We start from the raw sequence: 22,627 nt of genomic DNA, 5'->3' as shown, positions 1-22,627 counted from the left end.
TTTTTTTTTTTTTTTTTGGTTTTTCGGGGCAGGGTTTCTCTTTATAGCCCGGGCTGTCCTAGAACACACTGTATAGACCAGGCTGGCCTCGAACTCAGAAATCCGCCTGCCTCTGCCTCCCAAGTGCTGGGATTAAAGGCGTGCGCCACCACTGCCCGGCTCAGCTAGCTTTCTTAAATAGCACAGGAACCCCTGCCTAGGGCTGCTGCCGCCCACAGTGGACTAGGGCCTCCTACATCAATTAACAGTCAAGAATATGCCTCATAGCTGGGCAGTGGTGGCACATGCCTTTAATCCCAGCACTTTAATGCCCCATAAGAGGCAGGGGAAGGAGGGAGAGAGGAAGAGAGAGAGAGAGAGGGAGAGAGAGGGAGAGAGAGGGAGAGAGAGGGAGAGAGAGAGAGAGAGAGAGAGAGAGAGAGAGAGAGAGAGAATATGAGAATATGAGAATACCCCATAATGGCTACAGAAACAATCCCTAATTGAAATTCCCTCAGATGACTCTAAGTTGTGTCAAGACAGCTGCTGAAGCTACAAGACAGGTCGTGGAAGACTTTGGCCGTCGTGGATTAGGAATTAGGGGACAGCCAGGGCAGCATCTGTGTTCAGTCGTGTGCATGAATGTATGTGCGCACCAAGCATGCGGCTGCTCTGCACGCTTCCAGTAGGTAAGACCTGGGTGCCAGCACACTGGCCGTATTTAGATCTACAGAGCCTTCCTAGGGCAGTGGCAGAGGAGCTGGGAGTGGGTCTGTGCTGGAGCCCACACTCCTAGCCTGTTGCTAAGAAACAAGTTGCAGGACCAAAGAGATGTCTCAGTGGTTAAGAACACTGCCTGCTCTTCCAGAGGACCTGGGTTCAACCTTCAGTATCCATACGGCAGCTCACAACCATCTCAAACCCCAGTTCCAGGGGATCTGATGTCCTCTTCTGCCATCAGTGGACATACATGCATACACATGTAATAAAGAATAAAATAAAATTCTTAATAAGAGGAAGGAGGAGCAGGATGCATGGCCACTCTCCTCACAGGGCAAGCAGGTATCTCCCGGTTTTACTGGATTTTGGCCCACGTATGTGTGGACAGTGTTACTTTTACCCGTTCTACCAGCCAGCCACCCTCCCCAGAACTAGGCAGTCTGGCGTCTTCCTTTGGTGAGGTGAGACAAGCTGACACTCTGGCCCTGGTCTGGTGTTCATTCCTTTAGGAGTCACATAGGGAGGCAGTATGTGGAGAGCCAGACCCGGGCTGAGGCTGGATGGGAACTTGGTGCTCACCTGCAGGGATGGGGCTGGCGTGGCGGAGTCAAAGCAGACTTGACCAATGAGAAGCTGGGTTGTGGTCTTTGTCACGTAAAAGGATAGCATAAGGGAACAGAGTCTTGCCTGTGGCATCTACCTGAGTGCATCTCATTCAGCAAACCTTTCCTGGCAGACAAATAGGATCTGAATTAACCCAGTGGGAGAGCTCTGACCCAGCTTTCTTTACATGGTGCCTTCTTGCCATGGTGGCAAGTTAACAGTCATGCCTGGTGAGTAGACAGGAAACTGTCCGGAACCCAGGGAGAATCCCTGGGAGCTGCAGCTGAGTCTTCCAGTCTCTAAGCAGGAGGACCTAAGATCCTTTAGTCCACTCCTAGATCCTGTTCAGTCTGGGCAACAGGAACCCAGCAACTCAGACACACCTCCCTCTCTCCTCCCCTCCCCCACCCCCTCTCATCCTCATCTCCATTCTCTCCACCGGTTTGGTTCGTGTGGGCCGTGGGCACCATCACCATCTCTCACGTCAGTGTCCAAGAGACGCAAAGCTCACCTGCGGCGCCTGGATCGCCGGTGGACCCTGGGCGGGATGGTCAACAGGCAGCACAGCCGAGGTGACCACGGGCGCCTGCCTCTCCTCCTGCAGCTGCCTGTCTCTCACTAACACTCTCTCCTTTGCCTGCTCTGCTCTCTGCCTGTGGTCTTCTGACTCACCCAGATCTGGCAAGATTTGTTTCTCATTCACTGCAGCTCAGACTGGGGACAGGGCCTTGCTTGGAAATCGATGTGGCACTAGGGGTAGCTTTGGCTTGCTAGTGCCCTGGGCATATGCAACTTACGATGAGTCTCTATGTTCTTTGGAAGGGAAGAGAGGCGTGAGAAAAGTCCCTGGGTCTCAAAGGAAAGCATGAGAAAAGTCCCTGGGTCTCAAAGGACAACCATCCCTGCCCTGGGTCCTGCGTGTTAGAGAGATCAAAGCTTCCTGCTCCTGCCAGGGTTCCCTTCTTCTGTCCTTTATTACACCTCCCACTAAGAAAGAGTCCCTCGGCACTGCTCTATCATCAGCTGCTGTGCCAGCCCACAGCCTTTCTTCAGCAGCTCCACTTGCTAGAACCTAGAAGGGCACAGAATCCAAACCTATCGGTGGCACCAGAGCGTTTTCCAGCCAACACTGATGAAGGACCATCCTTCAGCCCAAGCACTGGCCCATAGGCGCTCCGGAGGAGCTCAGTCAAGGGTTCCAGGGCCGCCTGGGCTGACTGGGAAGCTAACTTTTGCTGAGTCAGGATTGTTTGGCTCAGTTCCTTCCCAACATCCAGGAACTTGTGGAAGGAGGGGAGGGACAGGAGGGATAGCGTCTGGATGCACCCCTAAACATGTACAGACCCTTCATGCTGGGTGGTCAGTCTCTCCTGGCCCCCCCAGAGAGTAGAGCAGAGTGTGTGTTCCTGGTGGTAACAGTACAGCTAGTAGCTGAGACGGGCATATAGTGAACGCAGGCCTCTCTGGAGAACAGGGCTGCCTGTGACTCACCACCCCCACCCCAAAGCTCGTTCCCAAATGACAGTGTATTTCAGTGCCTACCCCAAGAATCAGGCTACAGAACGTCTGTATTCCAGGGTGACCACAGCCAATGGCTGACTCAGAGTGCTGGCCATAAAGAACCCAGCTCGTGCAGAGGCAGGGCCTAGTGTGGACTCTGGGGGCTGATACAGGGGGCCTGAGTTGGAGAAGCAGCAACAGGCCACCTTGACAGCAAAGGCCACCCTAAAATGAGGCAGTAGGGGACCACTCTGCCAAGAGGCTAGGGTCGGACACAACCTCCAACTCTAGTGGCAAAGACAAATAGAATGCGGACCCAGAATCCCACAAGGAGGACAAAGGTTTGGCCTCTTCTGCGTCCCATCACTTGAGTCCCAGGCATGCTGTTGCCTGCATGACCACACAGATGCACTCAGAGACAGGCCCACACAAGGCCTGAAGGCTACAGGTGTGGCTAGCACTGCTCCACAGCTCTGCCCAGCCACCACCCCAGCGGTGCGCCACTCAGAGACAGTGATTCCAGGAGTGCCACCAAACAAGCCCTGCTACACATAGCTGAGTCCTGTAGTCACAGATGGATTTCGAGTACAACTAAGTCTCCCAGACAGACACATCAGCATATAACCTCAGCGGTGCCTACAGTCGACACATATGCATGACCCCTCATACCATGAAGACATGGTAAATTCAGACAAAACAGTACATGTAGATCCCTAAGTAATCATAATTCTGCAGTCACCTGTTTTTGAGCAAAGTCAAGCCACACCTTCATGTTCATTATTATCACACACTTCCTCTTCCCAGCCCTTGCCTTATGAACTGTATTCAATTAAGTCAGGCAGCCAAAGAGGGCTCACAGAGAACTGGCCGACAGGCCAGCAGCAGCTGGAAACCCAACAGGGGGCCATGAGTAAAAGAAAAGTCAGCGCTTCTGGGTCCTCTGGTCCCTATCCCTCAGGACTGGCCAGGCCTTTGGAATCGGAGGCCTCTCTATGGAGGGGTTGGAGGAGTTGGAGGGGCCGGGAAGGGAGCAAAGAGACTGCTGACAGAGGGGAAAGTGTTTGGAAAGAGGAGGCCTCTGCGGTTTGGAAACTGCAGGGCTTCCAGCCCCTGCCTCCCAAACTGGGACAGGCTGTCCACCTCCCCCAGCCTAGCCACCCGCCGGCCTCCTGGCCAGCCTTCATTCACCAGGGTAAGCATGCCATCATCTCTGCATGGTACGATCACAGAACCCAGGAGCCCTGACCAGACCCTGGCTCCCTCACTTTCCCTCAGACCTGTCTCTTAAAGGGGCATCTCTTCCAGAGATCCAACCCAACTGCAGATTCAGCTACCTATAGAGACCGTTTTACGTGTCTGGACATTCTCTTCTCTAAACATTCCCCTTGACCAAAGAGTCTATGGCCAAGACCAGAAGTGGTCTCTGTAAGGGGGACAGCTCACTTGTAAGATGAATGGCCCAAGACCCAAGTCACCTGTGTCAACCTGAGGTAGACATCTCTCTCCTCAGCCAGAGCTGAAAACCACCAGTCCAAAGAGACAGTCAGGGAGAGGTGTTCTGTCTTGCCCTGTTAGGAACCAGGACTGAGCTCTTCTCTGGAATACGCAGTAATCAGGGTCGAATGAGTGTCTGTGCTGACCAACATTTTAACCGGGAGACCATGCCATGCCTGGTGCCTCAAGTATGGGGTCTTTTGCAACCAGTCTCACTAGCCAGAACCAATATACATGGTTGTTTACCCTGCCCCAAGTGGCTGGCCATGGACTCTGTCCACCACACACACTTAAAAGGCTGCTGTGGCCACGCTTGGCATCCGAGAGGCTGAACACATGGTCAAGGCCCTGTTCTCAGCCCTGGAGCAGGACAGGGATCCTCTAATCTTCCCCTAGGAAGGGCTGTCATTTTTCTCTTCAAAAGCAACCTTGCCTAGGAAAACTTTCCTGAGAGCTTCCTGCTCGAACCACAGGCTTTTAAAAATAGCCTGGTCGAACAAAGGCAAAATGTGGAGCCCAGGCCTCGCCTCGCCTGGACCTCAGACTCTGGATTTCCAGACCTGGCGCTGTCCCTATAACCACTGCCTAGGCCAGGGTTTACCGTGCCCCACTGGAAAATGGAGCAGGCAGGAGAGCAGAGGGTTGGCCTGGAGCCCATGGAACTTCTCCAGGGCCCTAGTCAGAATCTGGCTGGGCAGGTTCTCAGGCAGTGCTGGCAGCACTTCTGGGCAGGGCTGGGATGGAATCTGCAGGCTCCGAACAGAGCCCTCCTTAGATGATGCTGAGAAAAGCCCGTGGTAAGAGTCAGAAGGAGAGCCTGTGCCCTCACCCACCTTTTGCTTTTTGGGCAGTTTTTCAAGCATGGCCTGTGGTCCATCAGGTCCATCCTGCAACCTGGCAGTATAGTTGCCTCTGTCAGAGGCAGATGCTATTGGCCCAGCAGAGGGCTATAGACAGTACCCCAATAATGCAGGGGAGAAGGAACCTTCCCACAACAGGGCGTTGGTGTGGTAGCTCTCTCCTAGCCCCCCACAGCCACCTAGAGGTTGAGGCAGGCTGCCCAACAAGGTCCAGCTGGGAGGCAGGAGCAGCGGGCGCCTTTGAGACCAGACTCCTATTTTAAGCTCCCAAGCAAGCGCCTCCCTCAGTCCCTGCTCATCCCTACTTTCCTCCTCATGGCTAGAGCACAGGACTCTACTGTAACAGTCCCTACTGGGTACCATTGTAACCTCCAGGAAGCATCCAGCACAGTCCAAGAGCACCTCCAGATAACCACTTCTTCCAATGGGAGTGAGTGTAGCATGCTCTTACTTGGGCCCCAGGCCATCCAATGAACAGTCTTACAAGAGGTGGGTGGCCTCGGCCAGTCAGTTGCAGGTCTACTAGAGGGCTTCACGAGGACAGAAGTCCTCAGCAGACATGGGAGCCTGAACAAAGGCCTTTAGGGATGCCCAGGGCTGCCTGGTGCTCAGCCTTCCCATCAAGCTCTTTCCAAGAAGACTCCGGTGCTATGGGGAAACTTGGGGATGACCCAAAGGCACACAGGAAGAATAGATCATGCGGCTCTGCTGGAGGGGCAGGTGGTGGGACCCTTGACACCTTCCTACCTCAGCAGCGCCGCAGTCACACACACACCATGACAACCCCCACAAGCACTACTGTAGAACTGGCTCCATGGAACACTCTAGGGTAAATGCTGTAATCTGCTGTACCGGGGATGAGCCACTCAGTGAAGGTGTTCCTCAGAGCCTTAGTCTGGAAGTCAGACTGAGAGAATTTAAGAGGTTTACAGGGCTGGAATGCAGAGTATCAGAGGTGGATGGGACATGACATGTTCTGAGGGGAGACAGGCTGGGGTTGCCAGAGCATTGGAGACACCTAGCATTGGTCTCACTCTCTTGACTTAGAGCCTAGGAGAAGCAGATTCCTCCAAACTCTGAGACCCCAGCACCCTGTCTGGAGGACCTGCTTTCATGCTGCCTGAGGCTTCGCTGGCACCCTGGAATCCTGCCTAGCTTTGGCTTATCCTGGGAACAGCAGTGACCCCCTAACCCAGTGACCCCTCTCCTGCTCTCTGAGTCCTGCTTCCTCTTCTCCGGAGAAGCCAGTGCTGGCCCTGGGGCATGTTAGTACGCAGCTGAGCAAGGCTCAGCCGGGGCAGAGGGGAACGGGAGACAGGATCTGCACCACAGCCTCAAACTAACTGTGCTCTCACCCGCCCACTCACAGAAGAGAAGTATGTCACCGTGCAGCCCTACACCAGCCAAAGCAAAGACGAGATCGGCTTCGAGAAGGGCGTCACCGTGGAGGTGATCCGGAAGAACCTGGAGGGCTGGTGGTACATCAGGTAGGAGCCTGGCTCCTGGGCAAACAGCTCAGTGCAGAGTAACCAACAGGCAGGTAGATACCAAAGACAACCGTGTGCCAAGTCTGCTCAGCTCACTGGTCGTCTCCTAGGACCTGAAAGCAGAGGCTGAGCCCCAGCCAGTAGGGCATAGGAGCTGGCTCAGCTCACAGGCAATGGTGCAATCCCTGTCCCATGCACAGCCAAGAGTTCAACACAACTGAAGTTTGTTTTCTGCATCTACCTTGGCTGCCTGGCCTGTTCCTCAGCTGAGACAACCTGAAACACCAGCCTCCACAGGCCCTGCCAAGACCCAGCCTGGCTGCCTCTGTGGTTCACCAACAGTCAAGGCTCCAGACACAGATCTTTGGCGTCCATGTTCCTGGTGGGCGGAGGCCATTGCACTCTACAGGGCTGGATACAAGGCTGGGCTCCAAGTGAGATCTCTCCTTTCTCTCACTGTCTCTCCTGGAGCCTCACTTTTCTCAGCTGAGAGACCCATTTGGGCGTGTATCTAGAGTAGTGTTGCAGGCGAAACTCTGTGGGTCTCATTCTGCCATTACCAACCCTAGGCCTGCCTTAAGTGGATTTGTGGTCAGAAAGTTCCTTTGGAGCAATTCAGCTGTGGGGATTTTGCTCAGCTTCTCTCTCCTCTGCTTGCAATCCAGCTAACAGAAACAGTCCCCTGTGTGAGCTAGGGGGACAGCTGCCTCAGACTCACTGTGATCCCTTTCCAAAGGCCAGTGCCATAGCACCCTGTGATCCATCAGTGTGAGTTTCTCATGCAACAGTGGCTAGCAGCACAGCAGAGTCTGGTGGTCTTAAAGGTCAGTCTGTGCTGCAAGGGAGGACGCAGATAACTGAGCCTTAGTCCCCATCACCTTTGGATGTACCTTTCTATCCTGTCATGTGGGATGGGACCCTGTACTTACAACCAACCCTGGTCTTCTGTGTTCTCTAAGCAATGGAAGCTGGAACCAACTGCAAATCCATCAGCCATAAGCCTGATGGGGAAGGCCTGCAGATAGATCTCCCAGCTGGCTGGTGGTCTGCGTGTGTTTGCCTAGGAGTGATCACAACAGCTGCCTTTTATATTTTAGGGTTGTCTGTCTGTCTGTCTGTCTGTCTGTCTGTCTGTCTGTCTGTTTGGTTTAAGATAACAAATACTGTCAATCTGGGCTACTTCTAGTCAGCTACTGTCCCTATAGCTTGGTCCTTTTTAGCCAGTGGAGATTTCAATTGAAAAGGACCCTGGTGATCCCGTTCTACCTTAAAAAGCCTGCCAGAAACCTCCTTAAAACATTGCCATTTCCCAACATTCCAAGCTGTGTGTTGATCCTCATTTCCTGTCTTTCTTTTCCTCCCCCGGCCTAACACACACACACACACACACACACACACACACACACACACTCACACACACTCACTCACACACTCCACTCCTACACATTCCCTCTGCAGCCTGTGCGGCTCTCTGGAGTCAGTCCTACTACAGAGCTGGGAAACAGCTGTGAGGAAGTTGTGCCCAGACACACAGCCACCCCTGACGTGTGCATCGCTCTGCTGCTGTATCCTGTAACACAAAGCCTGGGACATAGCTTTATCCAGGCAGCCTGTGGAACACAGAGGGCCGTGAAACGGGACACCCCAGGCTGTATGTGCGCCTGACTATCACCTTTCAGTCCCAACTCATTTCCTCTGCCTCTGTCACATAACAAGATACCAGCAAGGTCTTTTTCAGAGCTTCAAGAACCCCAGGCTCTGGGCCTGGCGTAGCATCTTCTCTCTCGGGCCCTCTGATAACTGCCTTGCCTTTCTGAGACTTAGCTACTGCCATAGAAAGGTCAGACACATTTTCTAACTGTTCCTCTCCACCCTTGACATTCTATGCGTCACCTGTCACATCCAGGAGGCAGCCTCAGTTCGGTAATGTCTGCCTTCCAAGATACCTGCGTGTACCTCCCAGTGACATGGCTATGAGGAGCCACCTCCTATCTGGACCTCTGTGCACCTTTCTCCTACCTAACACACGCCCAAGATCAAGGGCCCATCGGGAAGGGCAGTAGGGGGCAGTCAGACATCTGTGAGAGCCATTTCTAAAGAGCCAGCTGTGTCCCAGGGAGCAGATGGGGACATGGTGACCTAGAGTCGGAAGCACTGGCAGCCAGTGCTGGCCCAGAAGCATGCTCCCTGCCGCTTTGGGTGAAGGCTCAATACCATGTGGGGGAAGAGAGGGGATTTAAACACTCAAGGAATCACCAAAAATTAAGTCATCCCTGTCATCTGCCTTTAGCCTTGGTTTATGAGCTTTTGGTTTGGTTTGGCCATAACAATGGTCTGAATTTTATCGAGTCATGTGCTTTCATCTGTGTTTATGCTTTTGTATTTGTAGCCCCAGTTAGACAGGCTTTTTCCACGTGCAGTAGTGGCACATGCCATAATTCCAGCACTCAGGAGGCAAAGGCAAAGGGAGGTGGGTCTCTGTGAGTTCAAGTCCAATCTGCTCTACAGAGCAAGTCCCACGACAGCCAGGGCTACACAGAGAAAAAGACTTTTCCAACCCTCAAGATTATTATATGACTTTTCTTTTTAAAGATTTATTTATTTTATGTATATGAGTACACTGTCACTCTCTTCAGACACACCAGAAGAGGGCACCAGATCCCATTACAGATGTTTGTAAGCCACCATGTGGTTGATGGGAATTGAACTCAGGACCTCTGGAAAAGCATTCAGTACTCTTAACCACTGAGCCATCTCTCTAGCCCATGATTTGTCTTTTTTTTTTTTTAATATAAAGTTTTGTATATAGTCCCAGTTGGCCTGGTACTCCCTGTGTAACCTAAGCTGGTATGACTTAAGGCAATCCTCCTGCCTCAGCCTCCCAAATGATAAGTATAGACATGAGCCCACTGCACCTGGCTCTTTCTTTGTTCCTTCTTCTTATTGTATGATGAAAGGCCAGATATCCTTTATCCTAACTGTCCTCAACTCACCTATCAAATACTTTTTAAAGCCACAACATTAAAAGGTTACATGTGTGGACTCACCCTGTGAACTTGACCTGTCAGCAGGTCTGTCCAGCAGCACTCAGACACTCTCCCATTAGGCAGTGGCCACCCCCTCCACCCCACTCTCTCTCTATTTTTTTTAATGTTGCCTTGTTTGACACAAGGTCTCTTGAATCCAGACTAGCCAGTGTAACTGAGAATGGCCCTGAACTTCTGATCCCCTGCCTCCACCTCCAGAGTGCTGGGATCACACATATGAGCCTCTATGCTTGCTCGTGGGGTGCCAAGGCTTGAACCCTACCTCTGTTCTTTCTTGAGATAGAGACATACCCTTTAGTCAGGCCAACCTAAAGCTTTCCCTCTCTATCCCCCCCCCCTCTGCAGGCACCCCTAGCACTTCCTCTTCCTCCTTCATGTTCTCTCCCTCCTGCTGGGCTCAATTAGTGCTGTGGTGTTTATTGATCTTGTTGGCCTGATCTTATACAGGTAACTAGCTACTGTGAGTTCTTGGGGGCAGTAGCCTTTGTTGTGTTCAGGAAACAGCGTTTCCCCGCCATACTGCCCAGCCCGATGGCTCTTACAGTTTCTCCACCCCCTCTTTTGTGATGTTCCCCTGAGAGCCTTTTGTGGAAGGGGGTGATACAGATATCTCATTTATAGTAGAACATTCAGTAGTCAATTATTCTTAGCAGGAAGATGGTTGAAACCAGTCTCTGCACTAAGTGCTGACCACCACAGAGAGAAGCCTTTCTGGCCGAGGTTGAAGTTAGCACCAATTTATGTATATAAAAATAAATATTTAGAAGGACACAGTCTTGTCCGTTTAGCACAGTGGTTCTCAATTTGTGGGGTTCGACTCTTTGGGGGTCAAATGACCCTTTCCCGGGGGTCACCTAAGACCATCAGAAAAATCAGACATTTCAGATAATTCATAACAGTAGCAAAATTCCAGTTATGAAGTAGCAACAGAAACAGTTTTATGGGTGTGGGTCACCACAGCCTGAGGAACTGTATTAAGGGGTCACAGCATTAAGGAAGGTTAAGAATCACTGATTCAGTGAGACAGCAGTTGTAGGTCCCCCTGGGCTTGTGAGCAGGTTACAGCACCAGGCCTGAACTCCTTCTATTGCGCAGGCCTCAAATCCAATCCCAAAGTAGTTGGTCTCCAGATCTGGTCTAGAACTTCTAATCCTCCTGCCTCAGGCTTCTGCCTGCTGGGATTTTAGGCATGTGCCACCATGCTCAACCATCTCACGACCTCCTTTGGTCTCAAGTCCTTCTGTGTCTAGCCTTCTGGCTCCATTTTAGCAGCCACGTACCCCGTATCTTACAGAAGAAAGTTGGACAAGACCACACAACAAAGACTGTCACCTGTGCTTGCCTCTTTCCTCTTTGGTCACACTTCCGTTTCTACAAGGATGTGGCTGGTCATGCGACAACCATTCGTAACTTTTCTCTAGAATTACCCTTGGGCCATCATGAGGTCTGCCGATTGGGTAGAACAACGTTTACAAGAACCCTAAGTCCTGTGTTTGTCTGAGAGCAGTAGTTCAGTTTCCAGTATCTTCCCCCTTGACCTCCCCCCCCTCTGGTTTCCTCGGCAACAGCAGAACTGCTGAACCTCTGGCAGAGCATTAGAGAGAAGGTTCAGCTAGGCAAGCTCAGATGGAGACTGAGGCCTGGGAGTAAAAGGGGAAACCAAAAATGAGGGCTTTAATGATGGTGTGTTCCTTCCTCTCACAGATACCTAGGCAAAGAGGGCTGGGCACCAGCATCCTATCTGAAAAAGGCCAAGGATGACCTGCCGACCCGGAAGAAGAACCTGGCAGGTCCTGTGGAGATCATAGGAAACATCATGGAGATCAGCAACCTGCTCAACAAGAAGGCATCTGGGGATAAGGAGGCTCCGGCTGAAGGCGAGGGATCCGAGGCCCCCATCACCAAGAAGGAGATCAGCTTACCCATCCTCTGCAACGCCTCCAACGGGAGTGCCCTGGGCATTCCTGAGAGGACCACATCCAAGCTGGCCCAGGGCTCCCCAGCCGTGGCCAGGATTGCCCCTCAGAGGGCCCAGATCAGTAAGCTCCTGAAGGGCCCAGTTCCCCCCAAAGTGCTACAGCGTGGGTGGACATGGGTGAGCGGAATTCAGGAGCTACCTGGGACCTCCATAACTTTTTCACCCTGAGTGACAATCTGGGTTCTGTCACCATGCCCTTGATGGTCACAAGAGTGAAGAGGCCCAAGGAGTGACTGTGTCCCTGCAAGCCGCTGCTCTGAAAATGTATTACAGGAGGGAGCAGGCTGCTGGCCTCCCTCTCCCTAAGAAAAACCAGGCATGGCTCTTTACCAGAGGGACAAACCTCAAGAGCAAGAAGTGGCATCTTTTCTCTTCAGAAAAAGCTTTAGAAATCTAGGTGATTGGCGTACAGCTGGTTTTACAAACTCAGGGGTTCCGAGTCTGTGGTCCTCTGTGCAGGCTTGCCTTGTAGAGTCTAAGATGTGGAAGAGGCTGACAAGAACACCTGATGTGCAAAGGTGCTTACCACCCAAGCCTCACCTGAATAGGTCTCCAGTGAGAGGAGAGAGCTGGCTTCCTAACGCTGTGGCACACATGTGCCCGTCCCCCAGCTGCGACACAGTCTGTTACTAAAGCCTGTGCACCTCTGCACACACCTGTGGCCTAGCAACACCTTTGGTATTATGGGGTGTGGGGCCAGTTTTTTGTTTTGTTTTTTAAATATTTAGCTCTTTATTGTTAGCTCTCTGGTGCTTGGATAAATCTTTTTGGGGGGGGGAGACTTTTGTCCTGCCTTGTGCTCCCTTCAGATGACTTAGGACTTGTGAGCAAAAAATAGATGCAGCTCCTGCTTCTACTGAAAATCTGACAAATCCATGCGGCCTTTACCTTGACAACTCCCTGCGCTTATCTGTAGACTTGTGTACAGATCATCTTAGGGGTGGTGGATCCTTCCACCCACAAAATGGCTTAAAGGTCTCTTCACTCCTGGGGACTTAGAACACAGGGTCTTTCAACACTACGGGATCAAGGCATCAAGTTTCAAGGATCTGAGTGGATCATGCCCAGGGAGGGCCACAGTAGGTAGGTACTGCTGTCGACTAGGATTCTTAAAACTGTGGCTCTTCTTTTAGGCTCCCCAAACCTGAGGACAAGACCACCCCCGCGCAGAGAATCCAGCCTGGTATGTGACTGTCTCCATTCATTCTCTGGGATTACTCCCAGAACCCTCACTGCTGCCTGGGAAGCAGAGCCCGTGACCCAGGAGTTTGTAGGGCCCTGTTGGGGTTTCCATCTTTGTAGCATAAGGCGCATAAGTCTGCAGATCCCAGGGCTCCCTGGAGCATAGCTAGACAGTTTATAATCAGAAAAACACAGCACTCCAAGGCTAAATAAATCCATCCCAGCCACTACACTGGCAGACATAAACATTTAGACTGGCCAGCAGGACTGTCCAGTGGGGCATTGCCAGTGCCTAGAAATGGGGCTTCTGGCTACACTGGCCCAGAAGCCTTCCAGCTTTCTCAGGATTGCCCAGTGAATGTTGTAGGCTCCACAGCCCAGAGGGTAAAGGGTAGACTAGTGCTTACCCACCAGGAAGGAGAGTGACTGGCAAGACCTGGCTCGTGACACTGCTGAGGTCCCTGGCTCTTGAATGGGTGACTGGTAACTACCCTCTCAGGTAGGGAGCTTGGGGGACTTGGGGAACACCAATATTGGTGACAAGCTGAAGGCCTGTTATAAGATAGGGGAGTGGGGCAGAGGGCAGTGTGATGCAGTCGGAAGACAAGCTTCAGGGCTAGCACATAGCCAGTAGTGGAGTGCTCGCTTACCATGCACGAGGCCTTGGGGGTGCCATCCCTAGCACCCCTGGAAGGGGATATTGGAGCTTGGTATAGATTCCATTTCTGACGCAGGAACAAAGAAAGACCCTCTGTAAGTCCCCTCCCCTCCAAAGTTCTCAGCTTTCTTCTCCAATAGGTAAGACGAGTACTGGCCACCTCCTGGGTCTGCTTTGAGGGTGGGATGGGATACGGTGGTTCATTTTTAGGACTGGAAGGCAGGTTTCCCTTTCCTGTGTGAACTCCTGGATATTAGGTGGTGTTATCCAGTACTCTACATGGGACAAATCCCTAAATCCTGTTCACTGCATCTTACTCCAATGGCATTTGCCCATCCATGGTAGTTGGGGACCACCATATATCAGAAGATGTGGCCTCTGGCCATGAGTATTTTGTGACCTAGTCCCAGGGAAATTTCTATCTCTCCTTTTTGCCTGGTCTTTTGCAACTGAACAATGAATTCTCATTTCTCCCCTTTCTTTGAGCCCCAGCTAATTATTTTCAGGCAGACTTGACTTTGGCAAGAACAGAGTCATTCCTTCCACACTTAACAAACGCAAGCTCGCCGAGGCAGGGATGCTGGTTCCAGTTAGACTCAGCTGAATCCCACCCTGTCAGGGTACAGGAGGGGAGGAAGCGCGGCTAGCTGTGCCAGCTTCCACGTGTGGCTGTACATCCAGGCACAGGAGCAGGGAAAGAAGACTGATTCACACATACCCACCCCTAAACCATCTTTCTTCCATCCCTTAATCGGAGTGATCCAAACAGCTCGGCTTTGACTAGAAGACAGAGAAAGCTGAGTCTTTAAGGTTAAAGAAAGAGACAGGGTTCCTGAGGTATTGACCTCTGGCTTTGTTCAGCGGTTCCCAGACTCCCCCTCCCCCGGGATCAGAATGTATTATATATCTCAGCTATCATCTTCACGACCTGTCTTCTGTTTTCCAGAAGAGGAAACTGAGGCTCAGAACACTTGAGTCTTAGATCTTCCTCCCATACCACAGCTGCCCCCCCACTTGCTTTTCCAGTTGCTTGGTGTTGACCCCTTCGTATAAGAAGGACAAACATAAGACGACAAAGTCCAGACTACATCCCACCAGGCTGACTGTCCATGTGACTAACACAGGCTGCCTCAGAGCAGCACCCAGAGCACAGCAAATGGCTGTTTAAGAAAACAAAATGCAGTTCACAGATCCTAGGCCAGTTGTTCTAAGTGTACTAGAATGGCACTTGGAGAAAAGTTGTGTGCCAGCATCAAAAGGCACATAGGAGCCCCGGGATATTCTGCCTGCCTACTGAAATGGCGTTCTGTTCAGGGTAGCAACATGCTGACCCCCTCCCAAAGACTCCTCCCCAACCAGCTGTCCCCTATACATTACTGCCCTAGGGACAGTTGGCTGGCTCACTCTCTTCTGTAGAAGCTGCCCAATTGGTTTAGGATCTACCCCTTAGACTTACGAAATGGTGGTGTCCTCGCTTTGTTAGAATGATTCTTTTGACTTTTAACTTTGCACCTTGGGAGGAAACTATTGAAACCTCTAATAGTGAGCACTCCAGTAGCTCAAACTAGTGTTATGTGAACCTTGGGTGCCACCTCCTGGGGGGAAGGCCTGGAGCCTAAGTGATAACTGCTGATTTGTTTCTGCTTTAGGGGTTCCAGCTGCCAAAGCCACCAGAGCCCCCTTCTGTTGAGGTAGAGTACTACACCATTGCTGAATTCCAGTCCTGCATTTCTGATGGGATCAGCTTTCGAGGCGGACAGAAGGCAGAGGTGAGCCTCCTTCAGGCCAAGAACCTGTGTTTCATATTTTATAATATGACAAGGTTTCTGAGGGTCAGGCAGGGTAACGGAAACAATCCTCCCGGCCATGAGAACTCGCCTAGTCAGGGCCACAATCCAGGGCTTGGGTTTCTGCCCCTCACTTGCTTGTCCCATAATGGCATCTCCTGAAACATAGGCAGGGCCGAGCACGAAGAGCCTCGAAATGAAGTGCTGACGAGGGCACGTGACAGCAGTTTGCGTCATCGGGAATGGTTCATTTGGGAGGGGATAATACATGCACACACACATACATGTGCACACGTGCACGCATGCTCATGCACATGGAGACCGATCTTGTATACTGACCCAAGAAATCTCTTACCTAAGGAGTATTTGTGGCCACTGGGAGGATTTTCTGTGGGACAATCTGGTCTCTGGCCTGTACCTCAGTTTGATTTGTCTGACTCTTCCCCTTTTCTCACCTGAGAGACCCCTTCAAGGAGTAGTCAGCATGGGTAGAGGACCAGAACAATAGAACACTGGTTCTTTATACATATATGCATCCTCCCAGGGTTAGTTTTTATTAGGAGCTAGGGACAATGTGGTAGACTTGGGGGGGTGTCATGGAGGTCTACAGAAGAAACCCACTCTACCGAGTGGGACAGACTTAGGGAGCCAAGAGAATGGGAGCCTCACAACCAGGACCAGGGTTTGAATCTAGCCATCCACTGACCGCCATAGGTCTGGGGCCACTTATTGAAGGGCTCAGTTTGCTGTGTCTGTAAAACAGGCTGGAACATCGTAGGGACCCAGAGACCCCTGCGATTCACTGGCCTGCCCCTCTGCCCCCCAGGTCATCGACAAGAACTCAGGTGGTTGGTGGTACGTGCAGATCGGGGAGAAGGAGGGCTGGGCCCCAGCCTCATACATCGATAAGCGCAAGAAGCCCAACCTCAGCCGCCGAACCAGCACTCTGACCCGGCCCAAGGTGCCTCCCCCCGCACCCCCCAGCAAGCCTAAGGAGACCGAGGAGAATCCTGTGGGTGCCTGTGAGGGCCAGGGCTCCCCGCTGAAGTTTAAGTATGAGGAACCCGAGTATGACATCCCTGCCTTTGGGTTTGACTCAGAGCCTGAGCTGACTGAAGAGCCCACAGAGGACAGAGGCTCAGGTGATAAGTGTCCTGCCCAGCCCCGACGGGCCTCACCGGCCTCTTCCCTGCAACGGGCCCATTTCAAGGTGGGTGAGTCTTCTGAGGATGTGGCCCTGGAAGAAGAGACCATCTATGAGAATGAGGGCTTCAGGCCATACACAGAAGATACCCTGTCTGCCAGAGGCTCCTCTGGGGACAGTGACTCCCCTGGAAGCTCGTCTTTGTCCCTTGCCATGAAAAACTCCCCTAAATCAGATTCTCCCAAATCCTCATCACTCCTAAAGCTCAAGGCAGAGAAGAATGCCCAGGCAGAGCTGGGGAAAAACCAGTCCAACACCTCCTTCTCCTCCTCCGTCACCATTAGCACCACCTGCTCTTCCTCCTCCTCCTCTTCCTCCTTATCCAAGAACAATGGTGACCTGAAGCCACGTTCTGCCTCAGATGCAGGCATCCGTGACACCCCCAAGGTCGGGACCAAGAAAGATCCTGATGTGAAGGCCGGGCTGGCTTCCTGTGCCCGAGCCAAGCCATCTGTCCGACCAAAGCCAGTCCTGAACCGAGCCGAGTCTCAAAGCCAGGAGAAGATGGACATTAGCTCCTTACGGCGCCAGCTGAGGCCCACAGGCCAGCTCCGGGGGGGCCTCAAGGGCTCTAGGAGTGAGGACTCAGAGCTGCCCCCCCAGACAGCTTCTGAGGGGTCCAGGAGAGGTTCTGCAGATATCATTCCTCTCCCAACCACCACTCCCCCATGTGTCCCCAAGAAGGAATGGGAAGGGCGAGGCATCACCTATGTGACATGCAGCGCCTATCAGAAGGTCCAGGACTCTGAGATCAGCTTCCCCGCAGGCGCTGAGGTGCATGTGCTGGAGAAGGTGGAAAGCGGGTGGTGGTATGTGAGGTTTGGGGAGCTGGAAGGTTGGGCTCCTTCCCACTATTTGGTGCCCGAGGAGAACCAGCAACCTGACACGGCTAGCAAAGAGCCAGACACAGTAAAGAGCTCCCAGAACGAAGGCAAGTCGGACAGCCTGGAAAAGATTGAGAAGCGCGTGCAGGCACTTAACACTGTGAACCAGAGCAAGAGGGCCACCCCACCCATCCCCTCTAAGCCCCCCGGGGGCTTCAGCAAGACCTCGGGCACTGTAGCAGTGAAGATGAGGAACGGTGTCCGGCAAGTGGCCGTCAGGCCCCAGTCTGTGTTTGTGTCTCCACCACCCAAGGACAACAACCTGTCCTGTGCCCTTCGGAGGAACGAGTCGCTAACGGCCACTGACGGCCTTAGAGGTGTCCGCAGGAACTCCTCCTTTAGCACTGCGCGGTCAGCAGCCGCGGAGGCCAAAGGCCGCCTGGCAGAGCGGGCTGCCAGCCAGGGCTCAGAATCACCCCTACTGCCTACCCAACGCAACGGCATCCCTGTCTCTCCTGTGCGTCCTAAGCCCATAGAGAAGTCCCAGTTCATCCACAACAACCTCAAGGATGTGTACATCTCTATTGCGGACTATGAGGGGGATGAAGAGACAGCTGGCTTCCAGGAGGGGGTGTCCATGGAGGTGCTAGAGAGGAATCCCAATGGCTGGTGGTACTGCCAGATCCTGGATGAGGTGAAGCCCTTCAAGGGCTGGGTACCCTCCAACTACCTTGAGAAGAAGAACTAACAGCACGGGGTCCTTCCAGACTCGATGTGCTGCTTTGGCTGCCACTGGATGAATGGTGGCGCGATAGACACGGGGAAGGGACAAAACTGGGAGGGGGGAGGGGGATGACAACATTGAACCCTGAAGAACATGTGACCCCCCAATACACCCTCCAGCTGGAAGGGAGGGTGTGATGGGCGTGCACACTTTAGTAGGAGAAAGGGAACAGCAGGAATATCCTGGGCCCAGGACCCCCGAGTGCACACTGCATGCTGATGGACCGTACGCCATTTAGCACAGGCCATGTGGAAAAGCCTAACTGTGCCTTGCTGCAGATCTGGAAAAGATGTCATGAGGTGTCCCGGGTCCTGCCCTGCTCAGCCACTTCAGTGGCCGGCTTCTTGCCTCTGGAAGTCATCCTTGCATTGCCCTAATGATGTGTTGGAGATTGTGTTGGTTTCTAGTCCACCACCGACCACTGGTGGGTGTCCTGGAAAACCACTTGCTCTGGGGCTTGGCAGTGTCTCCAAAGAGCTCAGCCCTTTCTGGGGCCAGGCCACAGCCTATGTTTGGGTTAAGAGTTCCCAGGTGCCAACAAGGACTGTCTCTTCTTGCTGTGTTGACTTGGCCTGGCAAGGAGAGCCAGCCTTCCTCAGGGCACATGGAGGACAGTGTGGGAGTTGACCTGAAGGATGCCAGGCTCCTCCTAATCTAGAGATTGCTTGAGGAATTCCGGGTAGGCAGTTCCTTTTGCATGTTTGGGAAAGCATTATTGGTTGGAGGTTATATATCAGGCGTTTGGTTTGGGGTTTATTTTAGAAGTTGTTTGGGGGCCCGAGGGGCTCAGGCTCACATAGAGAGGGGGTAGTGGTGGGTGGGGTTTCCATTGAATTCCATGGAGGGATGCTTTATTTGGATTTTGGTTTAATGTCTTTTGCCTTTCCATACACCAGGTTGTTTGTTTAGGTTCCCACTGTGTACACAGTGCCTGAGCATGGCACTTCAACAGGGAACTTGGGACTGGGTAAAGCCAAGTCCCTAGCACGGTGAAACAAAGTGTTCAGGTCCCTGCCCAAGAGGGAAAGAGGACATTGTTAGAAGCCAGCCTGCTGGGTGGCTAATCTGCCTGCTTCTGCCCACTTTCTCCAACCTGGGCAGAAGGGACCCTGGCTGAGTCAGCCTGGAGCAGATGCTGTCCACTGTGCCCCTTAGCCTGCTGGCAAGGCACCCAAGAAGATGGAGGACTTCGAAGCCAGGAACCAACCCCGTCTTTCTGAGGGGCAGCGCCCCACGGGGGACAGAGAAGCAAAAGAGTTTGCTGCAGCCCTCTGTCTGCTTTGGGTTGTGAGTCAACGGTTGACATTTCAGAGGGGACCCTCTGGACAGAAGCCCAGCAGCGTCCTTCAAGGACTCCCCTCATGCCGGGAGTGGATGCCACATGTGCCTTTGATTTGGGATAGATCCTGCCTCACAGCCTGTGGCTGAGCTGCCAGCATCTCCCCCGACCAAGAGCTGCTGGTTCCAACAGACACGGGAGGAAGAACGCCCCTCCCCCTCCTCCCAGGCAGGTCTGCCTCAGCTCCCACCCCATACCTCCTGGATCCCTAAGCCCATGTTCTTCCCACAGGCGGATACAAACCGCTAGCCTCCTCTGTCAAAAGCCTGTGGTGGGTGACATTGTTCCATTTCCTTTTCTGTGTTCATGAGTTTGTTTAAAATTGAAATTAGTTATTTTCTTCTGCTGGACAGTATTAAATAGAACGGGGTGTTGAGTTAATCTGCTAGATTGCAGTACTAATGGTAGTGGTGTAGTGTCTTCATGATATTATTTGTACTTATTTGAACAATAATGATAAAGAAGTGGTTCATTATTTCTTAATTAATGCACTTTAAATAAGGTGGAGTGGAAAGAAACCCGGAGAGCAAAGTGCATTACTTTAAAGATGCAGTATATACTCTTCTCATTTTTAAAACAGCACATATTTATTAAAAGAGGAGAAAATAATTTATGACTATTTAAAATAAAATTTAAAGTAGAGCGGCCATCAGGTGAGAGGACCTTCCACGTAGCTGTCTGCCAGGGGGAGGGCCCATAGCCTCACTCCTCCGATGTCTGCTTTGAGCCAGCTCCATGAATAGTGCGCTAGCCCGCCAGGCACAGAGCATCTCAGTTGGACTGGACCACCGGGATCCCCAGAGCCAGCCTTTCCCACCTCCCCTGTCCTTGCCACATCCCAAAGACCCTCTCACAATCCCCCCCACCCCACCGTGTCCTGAAATCATAGATCCTTAAAAGTGGGGCTGGGGGGGGGGGACCTTAGAGGTCACTCCATTCGTTACTTTAGCCCAAGGACAGGAAATGGCTTTCCCCAAATTGCCCAACTAATGGCAGGTTCCTACACTGCATTAATACTGTGTTCTTCCCCTTCCCCTCTAGTTTATTGTGTGGTCATTGTGTTTACATTGTAACATCCAGCCCCAGGGATGGCTGGGAGTTGCTCAGGCATCTGGGACAAGTGGGGAATGTTGCCACCTAGTGTCAGGACGTAGACTTGGGCAACGAATAGTAATAGCCAAGGTCCCTCACCAACAACCCATCAGGGCACAGCACAAACCCTGCAAGCCCAAAGAATACTTGAAACAAGAAGGGTGCATGCCAGGCCTTCCCAGTCATGGCCAAGGGATGCCAGGCCTTGTGTCCCTGGATCCTAGCCCTGCCCAGGCAAGAAGGCCTTTCCCTAGAGCTAACGAGCTGCTTTGTGATATTGGACGGACTGTGGCAGCAGCGGAGGGAAGGGCCTGGGGCTCTGGCCCATCTGGAAGAAAACCAGATCGGACTAAAAGGAAAAAAAAAAAAAGAAGTGGAATCTCAGAAATGTCCAAACCTAGTTTTCCATTAGTTATGATTGAAAATGTGAAATGACATTGTATTGCTGTATACTGCAACTTTAATGGTAATGAGCCCTTCTGAGGTCATTATTGAGGTTTATATAATGCCCGAAGATGCATCGTTTGGTGCTTTTTCTTTCAGTTTAAAGACCCTTTTCTTGTATCACAGGGGTGGAGTCTTCAAACCTTATCCTTGTATGTCAGTAGCAGGCCTGGCTACCCTGCCTGGCTGCTCTGTGCTCTCACAGTGGAGGAGCAGGAGGGAGCTGGCGGTGCAGTATCCATCAGCAGAGGATTCTGTTTGCCCCCCAGGGCTCCCTTCACAACTGGGATTCTGTCTGCAAAGGCCTCACCCCCTTACCCCCAGCCTGGCCCCAAGGGTTTCTCTTTCTCACTCCTAATGGACGAAGGCATTATATAGAGCCCTCGTAGGCACTTTGAGATGTTAGAGAGTATTTTACTGGCATGTATACCCTTCGCTTCCTCAGCAAGGCATGTTACGGCATCTGTCATCTAAGGAAAAAAGACGAGGGAATTTCAGTCAAACGTTATTTTCATATGACTAGTACTTGCAGAGTAGACGTAGAGTTATTTAAGTTGTAGTGTTCTGTTTTTAGGAAGGGGGGACCAGGTGAAATCACCCCGACTTTTCCTGGGTTTGACTAATATATAATTTCTTTCAGGCTACTCATGTCCCCTGTCCCCTCCAAAGACTTTGCATTCTCAATGGAAAACAAAAACAATCTGAGACAGGAAAAGTGCAATATTACCAAGAGGGATTTGGGACAGTGGAGAGAGAGAGAGAGAGAGAGAGAGAGAGAGAGAGAGAGAGAGAGAGAGAGAGAGAGAGAGAGAGACCCTGTTGAGTCTGTCTGCAGAAAATGGGAGGGGTCATGTAGAAAGAGGTGACCACCAGAGGACAGCCCATCGGTGTTGTCCACCCAGATGGAAGCAGCATGGTGCTCTCTTAACCTCCTGGGCCCGGTCCCCAGAGCAGAATGAGGACATCCACTCCCGTTCTCCTGTTTTGCAGCCAACTGCTCAGAGAGACCCGCAGCCCCCTCACCCCAGCCTCCTGATGTGTGTGGGCTTTGGATGTGTGATTGAGTCTTTCTAAAACTGTAAAACCTCAGTTCAGCTTGTGGACAGGAATCCTGGCCATAAGCAAACTCATCTGGGGGATGGGTGCTTTAAGCCCCGCTCACCCAGTGAGAGCCAATTCCTACAGGCCTGCAGTAGGCCTGGGGCTGAGTCCTGGCCACCCGTTCATCTCAGTGACTTGGGCAAAAGGCATGTGCCTGCCTCTGATAACAGGAACTCCCTAGGCAGGTGCACACTAGCTAGCCTCCTTTCTCATGCAGCAAGGAAAGTGGCAGGAAAAGATAGCTTCTTAGGGGCGAGGAAGTTCCAGGGCTCGGCCTTGCTGGTGTGTCCCATTTATATAGTACTGTAGGCCAGCTGCTCTGACCCATCTTGTGTGAATTTCTATACAGATAGGGAGAGGGACCGGGCCCCTTTTGGGATCTCTCCCTTGGAATAGATATGGCTGCATAGCCGACCATTAGAATATCCATGCAGCTCTCTGGAAAGACAACAGTCCACATCACTAAGCAATTAAGATTCCCTCACTTTTTTGAGGGCTGAGAAAGTGTGTGTGTGTGTGTGTGTGAGAGAGAGAGAGAGAGAGA

The 22,627-nt window shown here is 52.1% G+C and overlaps 1 protein-coding gene across 3 annotated transcripts in view; it reads left to right on the top strand.

Annotated features, from left to right (window-relative positions):
- Window positions 1-20,093, top strand: part of Sh3pxd2a (SH3 and PX domains 2A) — a 200,814-nt gene extending 180,721 nt beyond the window's left edge. For 2 of the 3 annotated variants that reach the window (XM_028772972.1, XM_028772963.1), the window contains 6 exons: window positions 1,791-1,874; window positions 6,526-6,643; window positions 11,395-11,729; window positions 12,802-12,851; window positions 15,158-15,277; window positions 16,122-20,093. In XM_028772972.1, the coding sequence (XP_028628805.1) occupies window positions 1,791-1,874; window positions 6,526-6,643; window positions 11,395-11,729; window positions 12,802-12,851; window positions 15,158-15,277; window positions 16,122-18,071 (2,657 nt within the window). In that variant the 3' untranslated portion in view covers window positions 18,072-20,093. The remainder of the gene's footprint in view (window positions 1-1,790; window positions 1,875-6,525; window positions 6,644-11,394; window positions 11,730-12,801; window positions 12,852-15,157; window positions 15,278-16,121) is intronic. The other variant, XM_028772977.1, reaches the window with a different exon arrangement.
- Window positions 20,094-22,627: the final 2,534 nt, after the last annotated feature.

Source organism: Grammomys surdaster, unplaced genomic scaffold (genome assembly GCF_004785775.1).
Source record: "Grammomys surdaster isolate TR1022 unplaced genomic scaffold, NIH_TR_1.0 66, whole genome shotgun sequence".
In the NCBI taxonomy this organism is placed as follows: Eukaryota; Metazoa; Chordata; class Mammalia; order Rodentia; family Muridae; genus Grammomys; species Grammomys surdaster.
This window is presented reverse-complemented; position numbering and strand designations above follow the sequence as displayed.